The sequence below is a fragment of the Tricharina praecox genome (genome assembly GCF_024521635.1).
Source record: "Tricharina praecox strain CBS 144465 chromosome Unknown BZA05scaffold_12, whole genome shotgun sequence".
NCBI lineage: Eukaryota > Fungi > Ascomycota > Pezizomycetes > Pezizales > Pyronemataceae > Tricharina > Tricharina praecox.
This window is the reverse complement of record NW_026250414.1, coordinates 383,660-400,866: the sequence shown is the minus strand read 5'-3', so window position 1 is coordinate 400,866 and position 17,207 is coordinate 383,660. Positions and strand designations below refer to the sequence as shown.

The 17,207-nt window shown below is 55.8% G+C and overlaps 7 protein-coding genes across 7 annotated transcripts; 5 read left to right on the top strand and 2 right to left on the bottom strand.

The window, feature by feature from the left end:
* The first annotated feature begins 18 nt into the window (after window positions 1-18).
* Window positions 19-1,965, top strand: BZA05DRAFT_398133 (uncharacterized protein). The gene is made up of 6 exons (XM_051483685.1): window positions 19-355; window positions 423-430; window positions 511-573; window positions 633-963; window positions 1,036-1,144; window positions 1,202-1,965. Exons 1-6 carry the CDS (start codon window positions 125-127, stop codon window positions 1,852-1,854), a joined length of 1,395 nt encoding a protein of 464 aa, XP_051339389.1. The 5' UTR covers window positions 19-124; the 3' UTR covers window positions 1,855-1,965.
* A 350-nt stretch (window positions 1,966-2,315) lies between these two features.
* BZA05DRAFT_452927 (uncharacterized protein) lies at window positions 2,316-2,987 on the top strand (the record flags this gene model as incomplete). The annotated part of the gene is made up of 1 exon (XM_051487483.1): window positions 2,316-2,987. A coding segment is annotated over one exon (672 nt), but the record flags the coding sequence as incomplete, so codon positions are not given.
* Window positions 2,988-3,259: 272 nt separating this feature from the next.
* BZA05DRAFT_46252 (uncharacterized protein) lies at window positions 3,260-4,647 on the bottom strand. The gene is made up of 3 exons (XM_051487700.1): window positions 4,310-4,647; window positions 4,170-4,237; window positions 3,260-4,116 (listed from the first exon to the last, which is right to left on the bottom strand). Exons 1-3 carry the CDS (start codon window positions 4,498-4,500, stop codon window positions 3,440-3,442), a joined length of 936 nt encoding a protein of 311 aa, XP_051339387.1. The 5' UTR covers window positions 4,501-4,647; the 3' UTR covers window positions 3,260-3,439.
* A 1,016-nt stretch (window positions 4,648-5,663) lies between these two features.
* On the top strand, window positions 5,664-7,177 carry BZA05DRAFT_418764 (uncharacterized protein; the record flags this gene model as incomplete). Its single annotated transcript, XM_051485542.1, has 5 exons — window positions 5,664-5,692; window positions 5,737-5,740; window positions 5,862-6,896; window positions 6,995-7,046; window positions 7,083-7,177. The coding sequence occupies 5 exons, from the start codon at window positions 5,664-5,666 to the stop codon at window positions 7,175-7,177; spliced, it is 1,215 nt and encodes a 404-aa protein (XP_051339386.1).
* A 1,876-nt stretch (window positions 7,178-9,053) lies between these two features.
* BZA05DRAFT_474014 (uncharacterized protein) lies at window positions 9,054-11,740 on the top strand. Its single transcript, XM_051488101.1, has 7 exons — window positions 9,054-9,170; window positions 9,240-9,300; window positions 9,389-9,805; window positions 9,878-10,581; window positions 10,630-10,952; window positions 11,000-11,364; window positions 11,596-11,740. The coding sequence occupies exons 1-7, from the start codon at window positions 9,105-9,107 to the stop codon at window positions 11,709-11,711; spliced, it is 2,052 nt and encodes a 683-aa protein (XP_051339385.1). The 5' UTR covers window positions 9,054-9,104; the 3' UTR covers window positions 11,712-11,740.
* A 536-nt stretch (window positions 11,741-12,276) lies between these two features.
* On the bottom strand, window positions 12,277-12,687 carry BZA05DRAFT_337688 (uncharacterized protein; the record flags this gene model as incomplete). Its single annotated transcript, XM_051480866.1, has 1 exon — window positions 12,277-12,687. A coding segment is annotated over one exon (411 nt), but the record flags the coding sequence as incomplete, so codon positions are not given.
* A 2,076-nt stretch (window positions 12,688-14,763) lies between these two features.
* On the top strand, window positions 14,764-17,012 carry BZA05DRAFT_430208 (nucleophile aminohydrolase). Its single transcript, XM_051486150.1, has 3 exons — window positions 14,764-15,115; window positions 15,171-16,000; window positions 16,057-17,012. The coding sequence occupies exons 1-3, from the start codon at window positions 14,942-14,944 to the stop codon at window positions 16,841-16,843; spliced, it is 1,791 nt and encodes a 596-aa protein (XP_051339383.1). The 5' UTR covers window positions 14,764-14,941; the 3' UTR covers window positions 16,844-17,012.
* Window positions 17,013-17,207: the final 195 nt, after the last annotated feature.

Here is a 17,207-nt window from a genome sequence, read left to right as displayed (position 1 = left end):
ACCAACCGACCGACCAATCACAGCGATTTCCGTGCCAGCCAGACCTACTCTATGTACTCTAACTAGCTCTCGCGTCTCGCTTCAAGCTTCGTGAGCTTCCCCGCAAACTCCCCCCCCACTACGCATGCCTCTCAAATTTCCACAGCCACCGTTGGGCGCAGCGACAGACGTAGCTGTATTCCACTGTCCTTTCATCATCGATGCGCCCACCGCTGGAGAACTTCGTGTGCGCCAGAATGTAAAGGTTGTCGTTTCCCGTGATGGCCGGATCCAGGCGATCGATCCCAACCACGAAGCTGATAAATCCACCACTGCGAACAAAACCTGCGTGATTGTGCCCGGCTTTGTGGATTGTGTGAGTTATCCCGATGGCAACAGCGGGGGTGAATGGCATAGGTACATAGGGATTGACTGTGCGGCAGCATGTGCAGTAACTATGCCTTCCCGAATTCTTCAGCGTGGGAAGGGGAAGGGCAGTTAGGCTGAGGCGGTGATCGTGATGGATGGCAGTGCGCCGCAGTATAAACAGCTAGGAACAAAAACCGACGTCCCGCTCATGGAATGGCTGCAAAAGTCCCCCCGCCCCGTTCACCCTTCGCTATGTATCGTACCCTGACTGATCCGGTGTGAAGATACACCTTCCCCGCGGAAGCGGCCTTCGCCTCGACCGCGCACGCCTCAGCGGTGTACCCGCGCCTGATATGCCGCCTCCTGCGGAACGGTACCACCACCGCGCTGTACTTCGCGTCCAACCATCTAGCCGCCTCCCTCATCCTCGCCGAGACGTGTGCTAAGTACGGGCAGCGCGCGTTGGTCGGGAAGACGTGTAGCGACCAGTTGCTGCCCGAGGACTATGTCGAGACTACCGCTGGTAGTCTGGCAGATACAGAGGTGTTTGTAAAGTCCGTGTATGAGCGGCATGGCAGAAATGGATTGGTGATGCCCGTGGTCACACCGAGATTCGTGAGTGCCCTTGCCCTTGCCCATGAGGTAGGTAGGTAGTGGGTGTGCGACTGATGAGCGGTACCTACATAGGTGCCGACCTGCTCCCTCGAGCTGCTGCAGGGCCTGGGCGAGATTGCGGAGAAGTACAGCTGCCACATCCAAACGCATGCCGCCGAGAGTGTAGATCAAGTAGCCCTTGGTAGGAACTCCGCTCGTCCCATCCTCTCTACAACCGCTCACACCCACCCCCTCATAGTCCGCTCGCAGCACCCCGAGCTCGCCCGCGACATCGCCATCCTGGCGTCCTGCAAGCTCCTCACCTCGAAAACGGTTCTGGCGCACTGCACGCATCTCCACGACTCTGAAGCGCGGACAATGGCACAAACCGGTGCCGCGATCGCTTCCTGTCCTTACTCGAACATGCTCTTCTCCCGCGCCGTGCTTCCAGTAAATAGGTTTCGCTCGTTGGGCGTCAAGATCGGCCTGGGAACGGATATTGCCGGAGGACATTCGGCTAGCATGGTCGACTCCGTTAGGATGGCCGGGCTGGTGAGTCGCATTGATGGATTCCTGCCACGGTGGGATAGGAGTACGGATCCTAGGGAGGAGAGCGGAGTGCAGCCTGTAGGGGATGAGGAAGTCGTCGATTGGAAAACGGCGTTTTATTTGTCAACTAGGGGTGGGGCGCAAGCACTCGGCTTGGAGGTCGGGGTCTTTGAGGTCGGCATGAGGTGGGATGCGGTGATGGTGGACTTGACGTGGGATGAAGATGATTCCGCAGATGATACCCCACGGGAGAACGAGGAAGACGTCGAGATGAAGTTTGAGAGGTGGATTTGCTCGCATGGTGGGGAGCAGGGGGTCAAGAAGGTATGGGTGGATGGGAAGACGGTTTTCGCGAGGGAGTGAGTGCAGTGCAGTGCATTGCGAGTGATTTTGCCATGTTATACAGCTATATACATGGACGCTGAGTGGTTCCATTCATGCTAGCACGATACCTGTCACACAGGCCATCCGAGTGATCCAAGTCGGTGTAGCACCTCGTCATCTGTTTCTTCCTTTCTTCCTCACTTTCCTCGTGCTCTCCTCCAACCCCCATTCACATCCAATTGCCTCCATCCTTGAGTTGTATCCATCACAAAGCCATCATCCCTTCCGAATTCGAGCATTGCCGGAGACCAAGAGGCCACTCTCCAGTCTGATTTGTCTTTACTCCCATTCATAGCAATAGGTGATTTCCGTTCTCGTCCACTGCTATCCCTCCTACTAACGACGATCAATCTGGCTCAAAGCCACCCATTCCGGCTCCAATGTACAGCAGCTACAACCCCTTCTCCAGGCGTCCCACCCACGCTCCTCCTGAAGACATCGGGCGTACCACCGCCGCTTTTCCCGAAGAGACCAGGCATACCCCCCCCTCTTTCTATCCATACACTCCCCGTCCGATATTCTACGGCCCCTCCTCATCATCACCACCAACATCCAGCGACCCTCCATGCCTCTGCTGCTGTCTCGGCCCGCGTCACCCTAAAGGCGACCCGCAATTCGCTACCGACCGACGGGACTGCTGTATCTGGCGACTGCTTGCGCACCGACACGGCATTATCGTAATGCACCTGATCCTCTTCCTGCTCTCGCTGATCGCGTACGGGCTCTTCTTCGGCGCCATGTTCTGGGACGACTTTGACACGGGTCGAAGCACGAACGGGAGTTATTACGACGAGGATTGCGCAAACCGCGCCCGCGGAATCATGATCCTCGCCGCGATCGTCCTGTGGATCGTCACCGTCGGCATCTGGATCTGGCTGTGCGTCTGGAACGCTATTCGCAGGAGGAGGGCCGCCCGCGCAGCGGCGAAGTGTGAGGTGCCCATGCAGACGCAGCAGCAGCAGCAGCAGCAGGTGCGCCCGTCGGGTCTGGTGAGCGCTCATGCTGGTGCTGACGGCGCTGCAGACTGGGCTACAAACTGGTCCAGTGATAGCGAGAGAATCTGGGCTGGTGGAAGGGAGGGTGGAAAGCCGGCCGTCCCAACGCAGGTTTGAGCAGCTTGTGGGTGGCACGGTTTGCTGGCTGGCGCTGCTGTGGAGGTTCCTTCCGGCTGTTCTCCAACGTTGGTTTGTATGAGACGCCGGATTGCGTGCGTGAGTGATTGGGGGTTTATGGCAAGGGCTACGGCTACTGCTTCCACTGGCGGAGGAAGATGGGGCATTACTGGTTACGTTTTCTTTTACTGTGTACAAGTACGAGTGCCTATGTTTGAAGGAGAGACAAGGCTTGTATGAATGAGTTTCTAGAGGATCAATGGCATTATTTGACCCTGTATTTCTGTGTTCGTCATGACACTGCGTGGTGATAGCTGCCATTCGCGTTCATTACTTTATTACTTTCAGTAACCAATAATGAGTTCTATCAAAGCCCCAACTCCATCCGCAAACCACAATAGATATCACCCCAACAAAGAGATCAAAACACCCCCCATCCTTCCCTCCACTACCTAGACAGCAGTGTATCCGCCGTCAACCCTCAACTCAGTACCGGTGACATACCCGGCAGCATCACTCGCCAGGTACACAACGGCGCCCTTGAGATCCTCTGGATTCCCCATCTTTCCCATGGGCGTCAACGTCTCCCACTGCTTCTTCAGGTCTGGTTTATCCTCCAGGATCCTCTTCGTCAGGTCCGTCAGCATGTATCCGGGGGAGATACAGTTGACCCTGATGCCGTACTGGGCCCACTCGACGGCAAAGCTGGACGCGAGATGCTTAACCGCGGCCTTAGAGGCGTTATACGGTGCCTGAGCCTGAGGGATGTTTACAATGGCGCCGCTCATGCTCCCGATAAAGACCATGCTGCCACGTTTCTTCTGCTTGATGAGATGTCTCGCGAGCGTCGCCGCGCAGTTGTACGTGCCGTTGACGTTGACGCCCCACAGCGCCTGCATGCGCTCGGCCGGATACTCGTGCGCGGGGAAGTTCTCGCAGAACCCCGCGGAAGTCACGAGAGTGTCGATGTGGTTGTCGTGTGCAGCCAGGATGTCAGGGAAGATCTCGTCGACCATGAATGCCGACGACACGTCCATCGTGTGCGCGGTGATCCGTGGCGTCCGCGAGTCTGGGTGCGCCTGGCGGTAGGACGCGAGGAGGTCCTCGGCTGCTTTGTGTGCTTGGTCGCCTGCGGGGGGACTCGTCAGTGGCTGGCTCGCCGTGCGGGGAGAAGCGACGAACCGTTCAAGTCGACGATGGCCACATCAGCACCGGACTCGACGAGCGCCTGCGTCATGACATATCCGAGTCTTCATTATCCGCGCGGTTAGCCCCTCCTCTTTCCCCCCCTCCCCCCGTGCTCTGGATTGGAGTCGACTCACCCACGAGCTCCGCCAGTAACGATCGCGGTCTTCCCCTCGAGCGAGAAGCTGCTCAGCGTGCGTGGTCCGGCGGCGGCGGCGGCGGAGCTGCTGCTGGAGAGTGTGCGCGCTGCGACTCGGAGAGCGGGACTGCGGGGCAGGATTGCGCCTGCTGTGCGCAGCGCGGATCGTAGGCTCGGGGGGCGGAACATCTCTATAGTCTATAGGTACCTGTGGGGAGTGCGCGGGATATCGAGGGGAGTGCGCGGGGGGATATTTATTCACCACCGCGGCGGGCACGGTTGGCAGAGTACCGCGTTGACAGTGCGATGTATGTAGATTTTTTTTCTTGCCATTCTGTCGATTGGCCCTGCTATGCACGGTACCTATCAGGGAGTCGCCACCACCACCACACCCGCCTCTCCGTCCTCCGTCCGTGTGTTTGCATGGCTAGCTAGCTAACCACATATCCACCTTCTCTTCTCTGGGGGTCTGACAGGAGCTGTATGACCTCGAGATCCGTCCTTCGCGCCGAGATGGGATGGGATGGGAGGCAGGAAGGGATGAGGACTTCCGGGCGGAAAGGCGGAAGGGCTGTAGTTGCTGCTGTAGTTTCGGTAGACACTCGCCGCCGCTGGTCTAGAGTAGGTAGATACATACACACATCTATCTACTACTCTGGGAGCTATCCAATCCCACTACGTTTCCCACGCCAGAGATACGCACCTGCCTGGAACGTATCTCCAGTCCGACCGATTGGACACTGGAGTCTGTCTGGAAGCCGTTTACCGGGGGGTGTGCACACATAAACGGGACATGTTTGTAGATAGGCTAAATCCACGGATAATTCTCGCTCTCTGGAGTCTGGTTATGCTACTGGTATGGGAAGGGACGGGCAAGGTTGTTTTTTCTCTTCCTCTTTCGTTCTTGTACCGGTGTTTGGGTTCCAGAATCCGACCCCGCTTCCCCGGCCCCCACCATTCTCCCCGCGCTATTACACAAGCTTAACCGCAGTGCGGTACCCAACTACAGGTTCAAGCTTCATGGATTCGGGACTAGACCTATAGATATACGCTTAAATGGCCGCTTAAATGGCGAAATCAAATACCGGTAGACTAGAGTAGAGTATGTACCGATCTCGGCCCCATATTCGAAGGCCCGTCCGACCGACCGACCGAGGTGAGGCTCTCGGGAGCTTTATGAGGACCGGCTGCGTAACCGCTTGCTAACTGTCATTTGGACAATCTGTCTAGCATCTAGTTGGCTGAGGGAATACCTATGCCTTTTATATAGGTACGTCGTGGAGACATTCCGGTATAAGACGATGGTTTTCTGTCATTCAACGGTTCAGCGATTGTGTGTATATAAGATAAGCATGCACTTGACCATGCGTAACTTTACGCGGTATTGTTCACATAGAGTACAACAAGGTACTTGTGTACCCACAGTACGGTACGGCATGGTACCTGTGTGCAGGGAACGGCCAATATATCCGTCGGCCATAATTCTGGAGGCATATTGATTACATAGGTTCACAGTGACGACTCTTTTGTAATACTACTTGAAATTCCAGAATGCTCCCGCCTCAAACCTCGTCTCTCCAACAGAATTCCACACCATCATCTTCATCATCTTCATTATTGCTAATACTACTTTAGGAAACAACTCTGCAACCACATACTACTTCTGCACTCCTTCCAGTCTCTTACTTCTTCTAGTTGAGGTTGTTGGTTCAGGAGGGGTTTTCTTGCTTGCGCGCGCCGAGAGTGCCTTGACTTTTCTAGTAGAGACAGCTGAGGGTGCGCCCACCGAGCCTGCCGATAGACTGCCCTTAGAGCTCGCCGGCAGCGCGTCCGCTGAGAGCACGTCCGCCGAGCTAGCCGAGGGAGTGCCCTTAAAGCCAGCCGAGAATGCACTTGCCGAGCCTGCCGAGGGCGCGTCCGCCGAGAACACACCAGCCGAGAACACGCCTAGCGAGAACCCGCCCGGCGAGCCTACCGAGAGACTGCCCTTCGAGTCTGCCGAGAACGCGTTGGCCGAGCCAGCCGAGAGACCACCCGTAGAGCCAGCCGAGAACGCGCTCGCCGAGCCTGCCGAGAGCGCACCTGCCGAGAGTGGGTCCGCCGAGAGCGGGTCCGCCGAGAGCGGGTCGGCCGAGAACACGCCTGCCGAGAACACGCCTGCCGAGAACATGCCTACCGAGAACCCGCCCGCCGAGCCGGCCGAGAGACTGCCCGCAGAGCCTGCCGAGAACCCGCTCGCCGAGCTTGCTGGGAGCGCGTCTGCCGAGGGCACGTCTGCCGAGGGCACGTCTGCCGAGGGCACGTCTGCCGAGGGCACGTCTGCCGAGGGCACGTCTGCCGAGGGCACGTCTGCCGAGGGCACGTCTGCCGAGGGCGCGTCTGCCGAGGGCACGGCTGGCGAGGACACGTCTGCCGAGGGCACGTCTGCCGAGGGCACGGCTGGCGAGGACACGGCTGGCGAGAGGGCGTCCGCCGAGCCAGCCGAGAGCTTAGGCGCACGTTTGCGAGACAATCGGTTTCTTTTCTGTTCCGGTTTCATGGCGAGTAACTTTTCCTCCTCGCAGCGCCATCTGCGCAAATACCGTGTATGCTTTATGTTGTAACGTTCACACACCTCGGTAGCCCTCGGAGCTCGTAGACCACCTTTTCCATTATCCACCCTGGCATATTTGGCATATGACAGTATTCCCAGTTTGAATTCGGTCGTAAAGGCTCGTCTCTCGGGGTTGGGATCGGTAGGTGGAGGCGGAAATTTACGCACAACCTCTGAGGTAGGCTTTCGTTTGGGGCCGGGCTTGGATTTGGGTGGTGGACGGATGACCAGTTCGTCATCGTCATCATCATCGTCATCATCGTCTTCGTCTAAAGCTTTGTCGGTAGCTTTTCGAACCGTAGGGGTGAGAATAAGAGATTCGAATTGCAATATGACTGCATCCGAGGCGTTCAGTGGTATAGTGGAATTGACGAGTTCGCCGTTCTCCATGCTTATCTTTCTGATTGCTGGAAGTTGGTTTTTGTGAGGTGCTTTGTATAGGTGTTCTGTATCAATAACTGTTCAGGACTCCTGGATCTGGAGTCAGGGGTCAGCAGCCTCTCACTGCCATTCTCACGGACTTCAGCCCTTCCAAGCTCCAAGCTCCAACCTCTCAATTAGTTGACGTTTTATTGCCGCTTCCTCACTAACCCTAGTTAAGCGCAGTGGCGCGCTCACACCGCGCCAAACCCATTTCAAAAACGAGATTTATATCCGAGATAATACGGTATATATTCGGTTCGGTTCCGCTTCACCTAGCCACCGAGACGAGGAATTCAGTCGATCAAGACCATTTGACGATACCTATGTAAGATGTATGTAGGTAGGTAGTCAATTTCAACTGCAAAGTCCATGATTCCGGATTTGCGGGACTCGACAGATGAACGGATGGCTTCTCGCCCACGCTGGACGGGTAGGTATGACCTCCCAATATCCTGAGGAACAGTGCAACGAATACCCCCCTTCTATAGGCGAATGGTAGCGGGTTTATACGAATCCGAAACTAGTCCAGCTACTTCTGGCGAGCGGTGCCTCGGATCTGCGTTGTTTCGCAGACGGTGATAGTTGAGACCGTGTTGCGCTTGCCAGCTCGGAAAGGGCGAGATGACATTGGACGGCGGCTTCTTGACATGGCCCGAGGGAGCAGAGGTTGACGCGGGAGGCGGACTGGAGGTTCCTGTGGGCCTTTCAGTACTTCCAGATCAGCAGTCACTGAAGTGACGGCTGGTGGTGGTCGTGGTGGCGGCGCTATTTGTGTACAGATTTGATGGAGCGGCGTTGCATGTATAGATCAGAGTGTTTGCGAGCATGTCTCTTTTTCTCCATGCTGCAATAAGGTTGAGGGGCGCGAAGGAAGAGGCAGCTTGGCGTCATCGGTGAGCACCGGAGAGAGAGAACACCTTGTGGAGACCTGGTGGGACAAAGTTTTGTGGAGCTGGGACCCGATGCATGCCCGATGCGGTTGTTGAACGTTGAATTATTTCTGTTGACACTATTTCTGTTCTGCCTGTCCGTTGGTCGGTCTCTAGTCCTCATCACACTCATATTGCATATCGTCGACCGAGAATTCTAGTTCAATCGATCCGTTTCCATCCCTCACACGTTTTTGGATCTCTCAAAGACACTGTCTGCGCACCCGTCCATGGAATACCTAAAATCCGTATCTATGCTATCTGGTCAACTCAGCTGCGTACAGTGTACGTCATGCCGATTCATTCGGAGGTATGAATACCGGCAATCCGTCACGCGATCGCAGTCAAAATCCAGACCCTCACTTCGCTCGTCACTACCTACTCGGAGTGCCCAAAGGCAAAAATTCACGGACTGCAAAGACAGGACTACGGCTGGACATTGGACGGCTGGTGCGAGACAAGAACCCCAAAGTACCTGCTTGTACCACCAACAGGGCGCCGCATGTAGCCTTATCAGTTCCCACCTTTCTGCATTTAAGCAGTCACTCGTGTGTCGCTGGATATAGTGACCGACCCGTGGCCCGAGCTCGCAAACCCATCGTGTGCTCGAAACCCGCACACAAAACTTTCTCTACGATGACCTGTGCGCAACAGAATTACAGCATTACTTTCCATACACTACGTAAGTCTTTGTCAGAAGACCAGCGGCAAAAAAAAAAATTGAGGCCCGTGGGGCGGGCGGGGTTTCGACACATAAGTATCGGAAAACATCGTGTGAACATGTAACTTCTTACCTACTTCACTATCAAGATTCTTTTCTATTCTCCCCCCAGACGGCCTCGAGCACGATGGCTCGCCAGCGGAACTCCGAGATCGAGGAGGCTTTCACCACCTACAAAGCTCCGGATCGGAAGGTAGGCCCCATTGGTTGCAAGACGGACAAGTCCGGGGTGCGGAAGGGAAGGGCTGACCGCAATTGACAGCGCTGGAGTGTTCGGTGCAATTGGTGTCAGAAGGAACTGGCGCAGCATGCGGGACGGCAGGGTATGTATCACGGGCACAAACACACGACCGGACTGGACGGGAGAGGGATGAAGAGGGGGATGGGGGGATATATCCTAACAACTTTCAGTCAATCACCTCCGCCTCTGCCAGCCCTACCAGAGACACCTGCGGGAACAAGGGATAGCCCCCACCGAGGGACGTCAGGTCGTCCGTCTCGGGTCCATCAAATCGAACAACGCCGGTACAAGCGTGAGCAACGAGATATCGTCATCGCCTCCACTCGACGCTGCCGACGAGATGCACGAATCGTCGACGGTCTCTATACGGACGAGGTCGGGAGAATGCAGGTATATGGTCCGCTCGGGGAAGGTCGGGATAGGGTGTCCGTGCCGGGCCGGAGAGTTCAATATCCCCGAGAGTGTCAACGGTTGGGTTGATATTCGCTGCAATAACTGTGCCCATCTGATTGGGAGCCATGGGAATTGTCCGGAGGATAGTGGGTCTGCAGCGGCTGGCAGTGTTGCGTCCGTTGGCATGACGACTGGTCGGTTGGTCCTGACAATGGTGGCGGTGAGAGGAGGGGCCGAAGGCTTGCTAACCAAGGCGGAAAAAATAGAACACACTCCGAGCAAGAGCCAGAGGCCTTCCGATGTGCCTGTTTTCTTGAACATTCAATCCTCACCCAGGCACCATATCGTCAATGCCCTATGGGAACAGCAACAGCTCCTCCGAGTCATCCAGATCTATGGCCCCCCATCCAGCGGAAAGTCCACTCTTGCGGGCTTGCTCTCAACGCATGTATCCGCAAGCTCGAACTCCGACATCGAGGTATGCAGCATCGTCTGTCAGCCGCTTCCCCATTTACCTTCCCACTCCCACTGGATCTCTGTTCTCCACAGCATCGGCGTACCGGAACAATTCCTCAAATCCCAGGGCCCGAAGCTGTTAATTCTCGACGATTCGCAATACCTGAGCCCGTTTCGCAACCTTTGGAACGATCTTATCAAGCGCGAGACGACGGAAGGGATGAGAAACTTTTATATCGCCCTATTCTCGTCGTATTCCGATGATGATATGTATCTCTCACGGAAACAGACCGTCTCGTGCCGGCCACTTCCTACCAATAATTCCAATGTGTCGTTGTATTTTACACGGGAGGAGTATCACGATGTAATGAACGCGGTCTGTGGCCCTAGTTTCAAAGCTCGAAAGACCGGGGCGTTGGTCTTTTCCGAGGAGGCAAGGGAGTTCTTGTACTCGTTTACCGGTGGGCATCCGGGTTGCGTTCGGAGCATCATCGGTGCGATGAAGGAGGTCCAGGTATGGTATCTTACGCCCATGGTCCCGTTCAATGCTAACATCTGGTAGGCTTCAAGATCACCCGGAGAAGGAGACCTATGCTTCATACCCGCAGTGCTATCCACCGTTTTCGCTCGCAATTCCGTTGATTTCAGTTATTTCCTCAAGACGTCTGCCATGCAAACACTCTTTCCACAATCTCTTCTCGCTTCCTTTGAGCAATCGCAGATTGCAAGGACGATGCAGCAAGTTGTGGCCCGCCAGAGCGTCACCGAAAACACCGCAAACAGGGCCACCCTCGAAGCCTGCTGCCGAAAGGGCCTGTTAATTTCTGAGATTGATCCAGTCGCAAATACCCGGACCTATACCACTCCGTCGCTTTTGCATCGCCGGTAGGTTCTCCCCCCTCGTCTATCTTCCGTCCCACTGACCAGAACAGCGTCTACGAACACCTTCTGAGCCACATATTCCCGCCTGCCAACTCGATATCCAACCTTACGCTGATCGACTTCATCTCTACCGCCCTCCGTCTTTTCTCCCGCAGCTCCCTAAACCACCATCTCGGCGGCCTCCTAGGACCAGGCCTCACCATCCGCCCGAGCTCTCGGCTTTACTACGACGAATTATACCGCGTGTGTTGGGATCTCATGCCTGTCGTGGAATGCGAGAAGCAGAGGGGCGGATTCGAACTGTGGTTCCCGGAGAAGCGGTGGGCCATCAGGGATAAAACGCCTGCACGTGACGGGGAAGTTCAGGAGCAGATTTGGTTGGAGTTTGGGATGGTAGTGCCAAAGGTTATCGACGGTACGTTGCGTTGCTATCCCGCACATTCCCCCCAATGGTGGTCGCAAAGATTCGTAATACAGGTTGCGTCCTCTTGTCTCAACGACTAGATGGACGCTTCCACGGTAATGTGGAGAACTGGAAGCAGAATTTCCATGACCATCCTCTCTCGTTCGCGATGCGTCGAGGCTTTAACCACCTCTCCCACCGTACACTTGCAATTCGTAGTTACTGATACGAACCGATAACTAGGCTTCACCATGCTCCCAAAGTACCTCTATCACGTCATCTTCAAAGAGGATTATTCCACCTGCGAGATTCTGGACGGCAGCCTGGAGCGAATCGATACCTTCGAGCTGATGCCATGAGCCACAAAGAGGTGGAGGGGAGGGAGGGGGAGAGGCGGGTAGATGATGGATAGCCTCGGGATAAAAGTGATTGCCAGTTCGTATCTAAATTGCTTCTGTAGTTATGCTGTACTGTACCATGTGAGAGCCGCCGGAGCCTAACTAGAGGTGAGTTGACGTTGTGTTGTGAACCGCGAGCTACCGGTACTGTGGTACGGTAGGTAGCCCCGAAAAAAAAAGCGACATTTGTACCAGTACAATCGGAGCCCGGCGTAGGCCCTGTTCGACTCGCACCGTATCTCTAAAGCGACGTCAGTTTGGAAATACGGTATCTACACTACTCCGTATATTTTGGCGCCCACACATCTCAAATATCTGTTCGGCAACACCACTTTCTCCGTATTTTACACTCGACAGCCTCTCTACGCCCCACGATATTACTATTACAGTATATACTACACTTTCAGCCGAGGCGAAAAAGTTGGTAAGAGGGCACGCACAGCGCCATCAGAACAAATTACATGAATAGAGAGACACGGCGACACGACGACACAGCGATACGACAGAACCACACCACCACCTCTACTCAACTACATACTTTCTTGTGTCCTTCCCGCCCCTTGCCCGTCAGGTTCCTTTTCCTCTTAAGTCTTCCCTCACCTGTATAATCTCGCCACATTTCCTCCGCTATCTGATCCCTCAATTCAGCCATTTGTCTTCCGCCGTTCCCTTCTACCGCTTCAGTTTCCTCCTCTACACTAGCAGTATCCGTTTCTGCATTTTCCTGCGAACTTTCTCCATCATGTATTTCCACTTCCATTTCCACGCTAGTACTTCTCCGCCATCGATCCAGTTCACTCTTGTCGTTGTTTATTCGTATGAAATTGTGCAGGGCAGTAAGCGCAAAGACCAGCTTGACTTGCGTAGCGTACGTATACTCCTGCGGAGCTCGAAGGATGCGGAACCGCCGTTTCAAGGTTTGGAAGATGGGCTCGACACCGCTCCGTAATTGCGCGTAGCGGAGGTTGAACAGCTCCTCCTTGTTGCGCGGTTTTTGTTGTTGCTTCTCCAGCCGTTGATCCTCCAGCTTCCGATACCGGGCGCCGCGGTAGGGCGGGAGAAAGCCTGGTCTTAAGCCATAGCCCGCATCCACCAGATAGTAGTTGCCAGGCGGTGGAATCACGCGGGCATCACGCAAAGCGGCGGCCTGAAGCACGCGACCGCGGCCACCATCGTGTACCAATCCTGCCCAACCACTGGGCAGAACATGCCAGAACAGTTCGTCAAAGGTGCACAGTCCAACGGCGCTCTGGCTGATGTCGCCGTTGCCGGTGTTTCGAGGTCGTGCTTAGGGTTTTCCGTCCGACGCCGGCACCACAGGGGGATCGGCATGGGCATGCGGGGTACCGTCTGCTACTGCGGCTTCTACTGCTGTTGCTGCGGATGCGGCACCGAGGCAATCTTTGAAGTACGGAAACATTTCCGGATCATCCCGGACACGCGGGGTAGTAGGCGACTGGCGGATAGCTGGCTGCTTGACAATTGCGGTGCACAGCGCTACCATCGCGTCGAGAACGATGTTGAAGCAGCGGCTGATGGTGTTACCGCTGCGCTTGAACCGTTCCTGTGCCGCGCGGTTGGTCGTGTTCTCGCCGACGACGCAGAGGAAGATCGCGAGCTGCTCGTCCACCGACATGTACCGCGTCGCTTGCAGGTGCCCGTGCTCGACACACCAGTCGCGCAGTGCGAGGAATGTGGATAGCGGCATCCGGAAGGCGTCGAGAACTTGTGGGTCATCGTCTTCTTCGCAGCTTAGAAGCTCGTCCACATACTCGGAGCCAAACAGTGGGGAGGTTTCTGGTGAAGGTTTTTCGTAACGAGAAGCTTCGCATGCGCCAACAAGAACGGCAATGGCAAGCAATACTTCTGGGGTGAGGAAGCTGTCACCGCGGGGCATTGTGGATGTTGTTGTGTTGCACGGGTTCAGGGGGAGCTGGTGATGAATGCTGGCATTATGTAGCCTATTTTTTTTGGTGGTGGCTCAGAAAAATACGTAAACAAAATACGATGTGGCTCAATTCCATCGATCAAGTGGTTGTGCCGAACGCTCAGCGTATTTCCAAGCCAACTAACGTCAACTCAAATTTGTGTGGCAGCTTGGAATTACGGCGCGAGCCGAACAGGTCCGTGCGTGAATAGTAGTCTTGAGGCTTCACCGGGCCATTGTGTCGCGCAACGCGGACCACGTGGGAAATGCCCAAGACTTGCGATCTTAAGGCGTCCCGGCGCTGTATTATACTCACACGACCAAGCTCCATCCCCACTATGCAGGTATGTACGAAACCCTTAATTACCGAGGCGGCAGAGCAGCGGCATGTCAAGTAGATCTACTCTAGGCACCTACCCTTGAGATATCTACCGGTATCCACCGGCTTCATTCCTGTCAACCTCGGCTACTTTACAAATCACCGCTTCCTCACATCTCACTCTTCAACTCGCCACAAACGCCACAAACGCCCTCACCCAATTTCCGTATGGAGTCCACTGCGAGTACCTAGGTAATCGGCAGTGGTGGCAAACTGGTAAACTGATAGCAAACTACTTGCATACCTGTCGGTTCAGAGTTTTGAAAGAGGCAAGTCTTGAGCGCAGTCATCACTGTTGTTCTACCTCATCCTAAACTGATCGAATAGCGCTGGTGAATCTCGTGAGGCAGAAGAGAAGCTTGGGGAGGGGAACAGACTGGGTTGTATGGTCAAAAAGGAGGTCGTCACTGTTGAAAGTCTGGGAGCTTTAGGAATTGAGGACAATGTACGGATGTTTCTAGGAGGGCTGTCAGGTTTATTTTTCGAACGGGGAGATGGAATGTAGTTACATAGAAGCTCTCTCCGACATCGTAGACCGTTGCACACAGCACTTTGCAGAGCTCCCGAGAGACCATGACCTAGACCCACGAAATAGTGCCCGTCGTTAGGAGACGAGAGTCCGTAGTTCGCGACTCGCGGAAGAACCCGTCCGATCCCTGTTTACCCCGCAAAGCTTCCGCGTTCCCGAGCCATGTAGTGGTAGATCCACACTTTATATGGACCTCACCAATCACCACTGTTGTGTACCGCCCGCCACCACCACCTCCGCGGCTATGCGCAGCTGAAGGGACAACGGCCGGGCCGGGCCTGCAGGCAGGTACTTAAAACCTGCATGTGTCCACAATCCAGATTCCAACCTTGGCTCCCTCTGTCAACACAGCGGAAATGTTCGGACAAGCTCGCAAAAACCTGCACGCGCTCGCAGCGGAGCAGCCACCATTCGTCCCGTTCCCCAGCCGGCGCTCAGTAGTCCACAGCACGAACGGCATCGTATCGTGTACGCAGCCGCTGGCCGCACAGGCGGGGATCAAGATCCTGCGCGATGGCGGCAACGCCGCTGTTAGTCCCCCGCTCCGCTCCCCTCCCCTCCCGTCCGCTCGACTGAGAATAGTAGGATGCGGCCGTAGCCGTCGCCGCCGCCCTGAACGTTACCGAGCCCACGAGCACCGGCATAGGCGGCGACGTGTTCTGCCTGTTCTACAACGCGTCCACCCGCACGATCCGGGGTATCAACGCGTCCGGACGCTCCCCCGCGGCGCTGTCCCTCGCCCGTGCACGCAAGGATTTAGGACTTAGCGGCAGAAAGCGCTACGTCAACGACCTTGGCGACGAGGTGGCGCAGATCCCGATGGGACATGTGCACGCTGTCACGGTGCCCGGTGCGGCGGCCGGGTGGGTCGATGTGGTAGAGAAGTTTGGGAGCGGGAAGGTGCACATGGAACAGGTGTTTGGTGAGGCGGTCAGGCTGGCTGAGGAGGGGTTTCCTGTCAGTGAGCTGAGCGCAAGGTTCTGGGCGGAGTGCGAACATACCATCCGCGATGCGAGTCCGGACAATGCCGGGGAGCTGCTGAAGGGCGGAAAGAGGCCGCCGAGGGTCGGGGAGATTATGAAGATGCCCGGATTGGCCAGGGTGTTTAGGAAGCTGGCCAAGGAGGGGAAAAGTGCGTTTTACGAGGGTGAGGTGGCGAGGGCACTTGTTGAGGCGGTGAAGAAGAGGGGCGGTGTTATGGAGATGGATGATCTGGAGAGACATGGGAAGCTGGGAAGTGAGAAGACCGTGCCGATTGGAATTGAGTTCTCGGGGACTAAGGTCTGGGAATGTGCGCCCAACGGCCAGGGACTTGTCGCCCTCATGGCACTGGGGATTATTGAGGAGATGGAGAAGCGTGGGGATATCAAGCCACTTGGTTTGGGGGACAAGGGCTATGGCCACAACGAGGCTGAGTACTTGCACCCATTGTCCCCTCCTCACCATGCACGAGCTAACACTATCGATCTAGATACCTCCACGCTGTAATCGAAGCCCTCCGTATCGCCTTCTCGGACGGCCATTGGTGGATCGCGGACCCATCCGTCTCGCCCGTACCCGTGTCCGGCCTCCTGTCTTCCTCCTACCTCGCATCGCGCGCCGCGCTCTTTTCCCCTAGCTCCACTAACTCATCCATCTCGCACGGCACACCGGCCTTCCAAAGCACGGACACAGTGTACTTCTCGGTAACCGACGCCCACGGCAACGGCTGCAGCTTCATCAACAGCACATTCGGGGGCTTCGGCTCCGGCATCATTCCTGCGGACTGCGGCTTCGTGCTCCAAAACCGGGGCGCGGGGTTCTCACTCCTCACGGACCACCCGAACGTGCTCGAGGGCGGGAAGCGCCCCTACCACACCATCATCCCCGGTATGCTCACCGATCCCACCGGAAGCGAACTGCAGGCTGTCTTCGGCGTCATGGGAGGGTTCATGCAGCCGCAGGGCCACGTGCAGGTCCTCCTGAACGGACTGCGCTGCAATATGAGTCCCCAGGCTGCCCTCGACGCTCCAAGGATTAGCATCGGCTCGAATTATGATCCCGGCGCGCCCGTGGTCCATGTCGAGGAGGGCATTAGCGAGGAGACGGTCAGGGGTCTGAGGGAGAAGGGACATGTCGTCGAGGTGGTGAAGGAGTATGGGCGCGGAATGTTTGGGCGCGGGCAGGTAATCGTTGCTGGGTGGGATGAGGAGGAGGGACAAAGGGTGTGGAGTGCTGGGAGCGATCCTAGGGGCGATGGTCAGGCTGTTGGGTATTAGAGAGAGAGGCGTATATGTAACATCAGGTTGCGGGTTGAATCTTTGAATCGTTTAAGCGGACATTGAGTTTGTACATAGGTACACAGCAAGTAAACTTTTGAGTTCGGTATCAGTTCTGATTACATTACTAGTTGGCAGGCGACTAGAGTAGGTCTGCAGTATGTAGGGGCTATTGAAACTAGAGAGTCCCATTGTTGCCTCGGGCGTCAGATCAGACACGAATCACACCAACTCACGTATGGCCCCTGCTAGGCTCACGCGGCGGTTGTAACTAGAGTAACTATGATGTTCTCAGCAGCTATTCCCGGAACCAAGATGTTCCGTTAAGATCTGCCGATGTATTTTTCCTGGTGGTAGTTACTCG